The sequence below is a fragment of the Musa acuminata genome, unplaced genomic scaffold, assembly GCF_036884655.1.
Source record: "Musa acuminata AAA Group cultivar baxijiao unplaced genomic scaffold, Cavendish_Baxijiao_AAA HiC_scaffold_1077, whole genome shotgun sequence".
Classification (NCBI taxonomy): domain Eukaryota; kingdom Viridiplantae; phylum Streptophyta; class Magnoliopsida; order Zingiberales; family Musaceae; genus Musa; species Musa acuminata.
Genome location: NW_027021291.1, coordinates 1764109 through 1773360, shown reverse-complemented (window position 1 = coordinate 1773360; position 9252 = coordinate 1764109). Strand labels below are relative to the sequence as shown.

The window sequence follows — 9252 nt, the reverse complement described above, 5'->3', positions numbered from 1 at the left end:
CCTGCGTCATGCTCCTCGGCTCCAAGCAGCCCGAGTCCCATCTCTGCGCAGCCTGCTTGCGCGAGCATGTACCTCGACTGCACGTCGCTCGAGACTACCGCGGCACGCCTAGCCCGCCTTACTCTCTAAACTTGGGTCATACCCCAGGTAACGGATCGGCAACCGCACGATAAGAACGAATACAGAAAGCTGAAGCCATGCCTCAGACCCCCGTTATAACGACCGACGCATAGCTTCTTTCGGGGGGGGGGGAATATGATGAGGGTAAAAATGGCGATCAGTCTCAGGACAACGTCAACTGCTCCAAATGATGTCACGCGCCTCGGAACTTATCAGAACGTCGATCGAGGCACATTAACATCCTGCAAAAGCCAAGTCCAACACGCTATGCCATCGCTGCTATCAGATGCTACCAGGAGTACGGTCCCGCTCCCGGCGAGCGAGCACATCAAGCAACGGTAACCTTCCTTATAAAATCCTCGCACTAAGCAGAAGGAAATAAGAGGGAGGAAGATGAGACAAACATCCCACTATACCTCGACTAACTTGATCGTCGGAGGGGTCGGGCCGCACTCTCCCGACCCGACATGTGTGCAGGTACGAAGGCGGAGCCCTCCACCAAACGCCCAGGAGCCGAGCCCCCTTCCCGAAGGAAACAGCGACCCGTCGACGCTCGGACCACCCAAGCGCGATCGCCTCGGTAGCCCCCAGGGTCATCCAACGCGACCCACGATCATTCGGACTCGAACCAAACCGCATCGGCCCCGAGGCCACGGCTTAAAATTGTTTACACTAACACTTGGTTAGGTTCAATTTGAACACCTCTACCATTTATGGCTTGCACAATATTTTTCTAATAATATATTTACAAATATGTGTACCAAATCTAAATCTATGTTTATATAAGAGGACCTCGATAAAATGAATATTCTTTATGTTTTTATTTTCATCACAAGTAAATTTGATTAGGTTTTGCACTAATCTCCAATCTCCATCCGATGTTTAAGAGCGGCAGAAGCCGTGAGATTGTTAAGAAGAACCGTTTAATTCAAAATCATATATCATGGTCTACATCGACTCAAAATATTTATCATGGTATTAAGTTTCAATTATATATTGATACGATATTTAAGCTTTTTTTTCACTTAAGTTCAGTTTACGATCATTCAAACAAAAATCCTATTTATCATGTCATATCGTGACAAATCTGAATTTTAATGTCACTCTAGTGTTTAACTGGTTGACAGCGTTGCTTTTGCATTAGAGAAACCGTCGAAGAAAGGCTGCTGCTTTGAACGACATAGAAACAAGAATACCAATGCACAACTTTATGGCATCGTGTTTTGCTGCGTCTAACTGTGCCCTTAATGCAAGGATTTCCTGGAAAATTTACAAAGATACACCAAATATAGACATACTAAACCAAAAACTACGGACAGAATTATCAGTAATTTTTTTTCTCCTTGATCTAGGAAACTTACCCTGTCGAGTTTGGTAATAAGTTCTGTGGTTTCTGCACTTTGTTTCGCTAACTCGTCACGTAACTCGTCACATATGCACCTAAACAATTAGAAAAAAGAAGTTAAAAGTAAAGCTACTACATTCATCCGGTACAGTACATTAAAAATGAAAGCTACTTGCAATAAGCACATACATAATCATTGATCGATGCTACTGATGGTAGTCCTATTTGTTTGTTCCAGGCATAACAAAGGTGATAAAAAATGAACAAACTCAAATGAAACATTGGATCAACATTAGCACAGTGATCTAGCAACACTCAGACCAGAACGTCATGATGATAAATCAGAATTCAAATCAACATGAACTCTGGTTTTTTGTTACCTACAATTTGAACACCTCTACCATTTATGGCTTAAAATTCCATGCTTTGATGACCAAGCTTGTTGAAACTGCTAATTTCAAATATGGCATGATAAAGTTCAACATGTTCACAAGTACTTTAGGGTGTCTTCATCAAAAATTTCTGAAAAGTTCCTTTGGGAAGAATATTCATGGAAATGATTGCAAATGCATGCGATATGTCTAATCATAAAAGGTCTGTTAACTTCAAAGTGATTATCTGATCAAATAAGTGTTTAGTAAAACAACTTCTTAACAAATATCGGTAGCAGCAAAGCTACTGACATTGGTGGAAATGGCAGTGGAAAAAATACACACTAATTGTTCAATTTTTTCAAGCTAGAAAAGTATCAGTTCTGGAAGTCTGCCATAAATTTTTCATGCATTATGCGTCATTTGCAATATTAGCAGTTCTGGAAGTCTGCCATAAACATAGCTAGAAACACTTGTGGGTGCAATATTTGCTATACTAACAAAAAAGATGCTTGTTGATGCTACCACACAGACTTGTGATCAAATCTATCCAAACTAAATCAATAACTTAAACATAGATTGAAGTTTCTAGACTCATTTTAAACTATTCTCACAGTGGATGTACCGAAAACTCATGCCCAGTTTGTCAATTCACAATACAAATAACTAATATATAGTGAGCATTCAATTACTTAAACTGATATGAAAAAGGTCTCCTGTGATATTTCCGGATATATGAGAATTGAAATGTAGCAAAACAAGAAAAAGTGAAGTTATAGGAATCAAATAAAGGGGAAATAGAAAACTGACATGGGCTTCCCCATTACAGACTCATTGTCTTTTCTTTTCTCCGCTCATGTTTCCGGATAGGCCATGGAAACTTGCCAACCGATTAGGAATATCAACTTCTATTCTCTGCTCATGTTGAATTTTTTTGAAGAATTAACCAGATTCAGATATTTAAAAAGTAGTTAAAATTGCCATCTTTTGAAAATGCCTAATGATAATTCTAGTGCTAACCTTAGATTCCTTTATCCCTGTATAATTTTTAGCTAATTAAAAGCTCTCTACAACTACAAGTATGCACATAATCTCTGACACTGACGGAAAAGCATTTTAACAATGACACACTACGGAAAATAAAAATAAAAAAAGTATTTCTGATGAGCCCGCTCATTTTCATCATCTATTACCTTGCTTCCAAGGATTGAAAGCATATAGTGCTATTGCCCTACAGCCCGACGTACTTCTTTGTGATACAATTGAACGGTGTGTCACGGACAAACTTCGAAACAGGATGTTTGATGTAATGCTTACGTATGTCCGTGTCTTTCTATTTGTTTATGCTTTGCACAGCATATAGATGGACAACCAAAGGTTTAATAGTCTCATTTTAGTTGGGTTTGGTGGCCTCTTTAGGCTTGTAAATAAAGGTTGTGTCATGTAGACACGTGTGAGAGATTATTCGATCTGTAATGAACCATTTTACCCTTTTGTTGTGCAACTGTTCTGAGCTTATAAAGTCTATTTGTAATTTGCATTGTATATGAAGTGTTTTTCGGAAATGTTTGCTTGTGGATTCCGAGTGAGGCGTTTACTCTAACCCGTTTTCTCTTTTGTGGGTCCTAATGGATCATGGGAGGTTTCGGGGAGACTGACCTTTGCGGACGGACACGCAAGGGTGCCGCACGACTTAGGCAAAACTAGCTAAGTCTGTGACAGATGGTATCAGACCGGGACAAGCACCCATATAAACACCTGACATACAAATCTGGGGGACCAAGTGGGGTTGCGTTGAGGGCAGTCAGCACACGCGCGACCGTTTGGGAGAAAACGGGCATGGAGATGTAGGAAAAAGGAGTCGCTCGGAGGAGCGAGCATCTGAGACTGGCATTCGGAGGAATGACAAACCCTTCGCGCAAGAGGCACCACGAGGACAAGCAAGCTGGGAAGAATGTGAAGCGCACAAAGGTTCGAATGGCTGAGTTCGAGCTACGGCTCAACGTTGACAACAACACTTGATGGTGCTCAAGGCAAGTGAGGCGCTTGGTAAAGGATGAGACAATGCAAGGTGGAAAGAGTTGCTCAGCGATCGAAAGAGCTGTGCAAAGCTCACAGAGGTGAGAGGAATTGCTAACTCAAAGAATTCGGTGCTCATGTAAGGGCTTGCATGCGGATGATGGAATGTTCGTGGCCATCCCAAGGCGACCGAAACTCGGTGCCAAGGAGCATTGAAACTTTCTCTTCGGTATGTGAAGGATACGTCCGTGGAAGGCTAAAGTGTGCAGCAAGTTCAGCATGTTGCTAGGGCTTGAGTGATGCAGCGGGGGCTGTATTGACGTAGAGTCGCAATCTAGCAAGTGCGTTTGCAGGAGGCGGAACAATGCACAGTTTGTTCAGCAAATCGGAGTAGTCTAAGGGGATGGTGGTCTCCGAAACGAAGAGAGATGTTGCTACAATATGACAATTATTTAGGAGGGATAGATCTCGGTTATCCGGAGGGAGAATCATGTGCAACAGATCGCACATGTTGAGGAGGAGTACCTCAAAAACAACAACTCCACGAAGCTCAATGGATCGAGCGAGCGATGAGGAGTCGTTGAATGATCTCACTTAAGAGAATGCATTGGTGGATGCATTGCGAGATCAAGTGAGAGAGCGATCTAAAGCAACATAAATGAAAGCACACTTGGGAGTAGATATGATGATCAGACTCAAGGAAGGGCTGACCCGAGGAATGGTGGGCGTGAGGGCCACCATCAACTCAATGCAAAACGAGGAGCGGAGCAACTTGGGTGTAACTTGGCGAAGTACCCAAGCCGTATGAAGTGAGCCGGCATAAAAGATGGAACATGGAGCGGAGGCACAAAGCTTTCCTTGGACAGAGGTCAAGGACATGAACTCTTGCAAAGGCAAGAGTAGGATTATGTTGTTCCATAGGTCATTCATTCTGACGGAGCGGACTCATCTTGTATGGTGCCAAAGACGAAAAAAGTTTATGGGCACATGCACCTTATCTCAGAGAAGCATTTGATGGAGGAACTAAGGCAACTCAACTTGCGGAGGCGAAGTTGGGTTCAGAATGCCTTGGCACGGGGCAAGAGGATGCGGAGGCAGGTAGTCTTGAAGAATATGCCACAGTGATGCCATTCAAGTTACTTGAAGGAAGCGATGTGCAGCGGAGATTGTGCTTGTAGGGGCAGAGGCCCAGAATCCAGACAATGGTGCACTAATTATAGCGAAGTTGGTGGACTTCGGGAGCTACTAGGCGATGGATTGTCCTAGAGCGATGCTTCAACTAAGTGTGACCCAAGAGCGGGTGGATGAAGGTCGATTGTCAAAGGAGCGAACAAAAACGAAAGTGGAGACCCTGCGATGTATTGGCAGAGGCTACACATAGAGGGTTCACAATTCAAGTTCATCCCACAATGATCAGAATGCAATGGAGATGTCACCAGGAGGCGACATGGTGCAGCGGATCGTGGTGGAAGCAGTTCGTGGCAATGCGATTCACACGACACAGTCCCGTGAGGGACTTTATCATACGGAGGTATGATCGGGAGCTACTGGGAGCTCCACTTCGGTGAACAACACGACGGTAAGAAGAGCTATGGATACAAGGAGTGAAGGCCATGGTACCGTAGAGGCAGGTCTTCCGTGCGTGCATCGAATTTTGAATCGGATGGTCATCAGCATATGGAGGCTGTGTACCACCGAGGGAAAAGTTCGAATGCAAGTACCAGTGAGTCCCATTGGGGGGACTTGATCATGCAGAGGTATGATCGAAACAACTGGAGAGTTGGACTGCTCCAGAGTCATATTCGCTTAAGGGAGCCCGACAAGCCAAAGGACAAGGTCGAGTAAGCGAACGTTGCTACCAAGGAAGCTAAGGAGAACATAATCGGTGCAAATCCTACAACATGATGGCAGAAGCCATGCATGAGAGTTGCAGTCTGTCTTTTCATCAACCAAAAGGGATCTGCTTGGAGAACACAGAAGTGTTGAAGCAGGGAGTCGAAAGGGGCGAGGAAGCGACGATGAGTCCAGAGGGACTTAGCTACCAAAAATCAAGTATCAATTAGAATGGAGGTGGACTCGGTGAAAAACCACATAAACATATCTACTGATCGTGAAGAAAATGGATGCAGATGCGAGGCGACGGATAGTAGGGCCATGGGCATGGTAGCGCCATGGTATCGCAGAGGCGGGACTTCCGTGAAAGTCATTGATCCCTTGCTCTCATGGAGGGAGAGCGCTTGGCCGTGAAAGGGGCCGAGGAGGTAGAGCATGCAGAGGCAAACTCCAAGTACCGAGATAAGGCTGAAGGGCAGAGGCCAAGGAACTTCGTAAGACCGGTGTCAATGAGCTTCTCATCGAGATAGCCGAAAGTAAAGGACTTCGGGTCATATAAGAGTGCAAGACTAAGGAACGAAGCAGGCAATACGCGGTACTGTACCTTTGCTACTCAGTGGAGTAGGCGGCAGGGTTGATGGAGAAGATGATACAATCCCAGAGGCGACCAAAACTATTAGAGACTTACTCCATGTTGGGGGTGAAAACTTCCTATATTCTAGAAGTTCGATGGTATTGAGAAGGTGAGTCACAGTAGTTAACTCAATGCAAGGAGTGCAAACACTTTGAGTGCTTCAGACGTGTGAGCAAAGAACATGCGAAGGCTAGTAACCAGCTCGATGCATGAAGTACAACAGTTGAGGAAGTGGGCGAAGTCAAGTAACCTTTGCCTTCTCAACTCTTAAGAGAATGGGCGAAACCGAGTACTCCAATTCTCTTATCTATCCAGCAGAGGAGCTCTGCACAGGTTCAAAGACCCTTCGAAGATAACGGAAGACAATAGTTGTCAAATCCTTACCAACGGTGATCAGTACTACTAAGAACAGATTATCCGCTTCATTTCCCAACAGAATGTCATCGAAAGCAGAAGTGATGCGAATATACTTGGAAGTGACAACTAAGTTAATGAAGAGTCAATGGACAAATTTTATGGAGGAAGGGACCCAAAACTTCAGAAAGTTTGGAGGCGATGCTCGTTAAAGCTCCAATAAGCATCCACCCAGTTCAAGCAGCATGAGGCATTTGAGAGACTAGCGCATAGTAAGGATGGTCTTTTCCTTCATCTGAAGGATCCGTAGGAATCAACAAGGATCAACACAACTCAGCCAACCCCACACCAGAGTCAAAGTCATTGGCAAGTTGAAACAGCATATCATATCAAAAGTTCGACTACTCAACAACAACAACGGAGAGCAACTGGGAGCCAAGAGGCGCATTGCAGCTAGAGCGGAAGATTGAAACCTCAACATAGGCGAGGAGTTGTAGTGTCCACAAAGGCTTCGACGAGGACGTCGAAGGGATGAGTGGGGGAGATTGTCACGGACAAACTTCGAAACAGGATGTTTGATATAATGCTTATGTATGTCCGTGTCTTTTTATTTGTTTATGCTTTGCACAGCATATAGAGAGACAACCAAAGGCCTAATAGTCCCATTTTAGTTGGGTTTGGTGGCCTCTTTAGGCTTGTAAATAAAGGTTGTGTCATGTGGACACGTGTGAGAGATTATTCGGTCTGTAATGTACCATTTTATCCCTTTGTTGTGCAACTGTTCTAAGCTTGTAAAGTCTATTTGTAATTTGAATTGTCTATGAAGTGTTTTTCGGAAATGTTTACTTGTGGATACCGAGTGAGGCGTTTACTCTAACCCGTTTTCTCTTTTGTGGGTCCTAACGGATTATGGGAGGCTTCGGGGAGGCTGACTTTTGCGGACGGACACGCAAGGGTGCCGCACGACCAAGGATTGAAAGCATATAGTGCTATTGCCCTACTGCCCGACGTACTTCTTTGTGATACAACTGAATAGTGGGTGAGATGCAATCAAGTGGAGCAAACCTGCGAGCCCTTCATTTCCAACTTGAATTTCCAGATATTAGAATCTTGAATCATCTCACTCTGTGTTAAACATCACACACAACAAAATGTCAGCAAATGTGAACTACAAAGCAACAAAACCTAATAATACTCAAGAAACATAAAAAGAGGTCAAACCCTCTGCATCTCGGGCTTGGACACAAAGGACTGGGCGACACTCTCCAAGCTCTCATTCAAAACCTCCGTGATGGTCGATGTGATGGCCTCTGCTTGCTTCGACGGGACCCCTTCCTTCTCCAACCTCCAGACCTACACAAGCAAAAACACAAATGTCAGCAAATGTGAACTACAAAGCAACAAAACCTAATAATACTCAAGAAACATAAAAAGAGGTCAAACCCTCTGCATCTCGGGCTTGGACACAAAGGACTGGGCGACGCTCTCCAAGCTCTCATTCAAAACCTCCGTGATGGTCGATGTGATGGCCTCTGCTTGCTTCGACGGGACCCCTTCCTTCTCCAACCTCCTGACCTACACAAGCAAAAACACAAATGTCAGCAAATGTGAACTACAAAGCAACAAAACCTAATAATACTCAAGAAACATAAAAAAAGGTCAGACCCTCTGCATCTCGGGCTTGGACACAAAGGACTGGGCGACACTCTCCAAGCTCTCATTCAAAACCTCCGTGATGGTCGATGCGGCCTCCGCTTGCTTCGACGGGGCCCCTTCCTTCTCCAACCTCCTGACCTACACAAGCAAAAACACAAACACCTGTAGCGCAACCGAGACCCCCTCCCATCAATCAAACACCGACAAGGTAGCGCAGTACCAGAGCGAGCGTGTCGATAAGGCAAGCCCTACTCCCGTTGCTCTTGACGAGTTGCGAAGAGAAGCGCTGCAGCAGCGACAAATTGGACCGAGGGCACCCGACTTGCGCCGCCGGCAGCCGCATCAGCGACCAGCAACGAAACCCTAACGCGGCGGCGCCTCTACTGCAGGTGATAGCCGCCGCAGACATCTGGATCGCGAAGTGAGAACTCGTCCGTCCGATTCGAGATCGAGGGGGATGAAAACGAAAAAAGGAATTATATTGTCGCGCCCGCTATCGACAGCCTTTCTTCTTCCTGTTGCTTAGGCCGCGAAGAGAAGGGTTTGATTTGGCTTCGAGGCCCCCTTGGCGCGATTGCTATGATGACGAAGACCGCGGAGCAGAGAGTTGGCAAGGCAAGCATCATAAGTTCATGTTCATAGCATCACACGTCTAATAATATTATTGTCATCCTTTTTTAGCTTATAATAAAAAATAATAATGCTGTCACAGTTGAACAAAGAAACTAATTAAAATAAAACATATTTCTCTATTATAATTAATTGATTGTATAAAATATTATGATCATATCTAATAAACATAATACAATAATTATCAACATGAATTGTAAAAAATGCGGTCATATCTAATAAAATTTTATTTTATTGGATTGTAAAAAATATTACCCTCATCTCTTATAAATATAAACAATAATTATCTA

At 44.3% G+C, this 9252-nt stretch overlaps 1 protein-coding gene across 1 annotated transcript; it reads right to left on the bottom strand.

Moving 5' to 3' along the window:
* Positions 1-1409: 1409 nt before the first annotated feature.
* Positions 1410-9007, bottom strand: LOC135666160 (uncharacterized). Its single transcript, XM_065177733.1, has 4 exons — positions 8553-9007; positions 8120-8251; positions 7742-7801; positions 1410-1560 (listed from the first exon to the last, which is right to left on the bottom strand). The coding sequence occupies exons 1-4, from the start codon at positions 8739-8741 to the stop codon at positions 1549-1551; spliced, it is 393 nt and encodes a 130-aa protein (XP_065033805.1). The 5' UTR covers positions 8742-9007; the 3' UTR covers positions 1410-1548.
* Positions 9008-9252: the final 245 nt, after the last annotated feature.

Excerpts from the sequence above, each read along its gene's own strand:
- LOC135666160 (XM_065177733.1), bottom strand. The coding sequence starts at position 8,741 with ATGTCTGCGGCGGCTATCACCTGCAGTAGAGGCGCCGCCGCGTTAGGG. Across the intron at positions 8,252-8,552 it reads TTATCGACACGCTCGCTCTG|GTCAGGAGGTTGGAGAAGGA; the intron begins GTACTGCGCTAC and ends TTGCTTGTGTAG. Across the intron at positions 7,802-8,119 it reads CCAAGCCCGAGATGCAGAGG|AGTGAGATGATTCAAGATTC; the intron begins GTTTGACCTCTT and ends TGTTTAACACAG.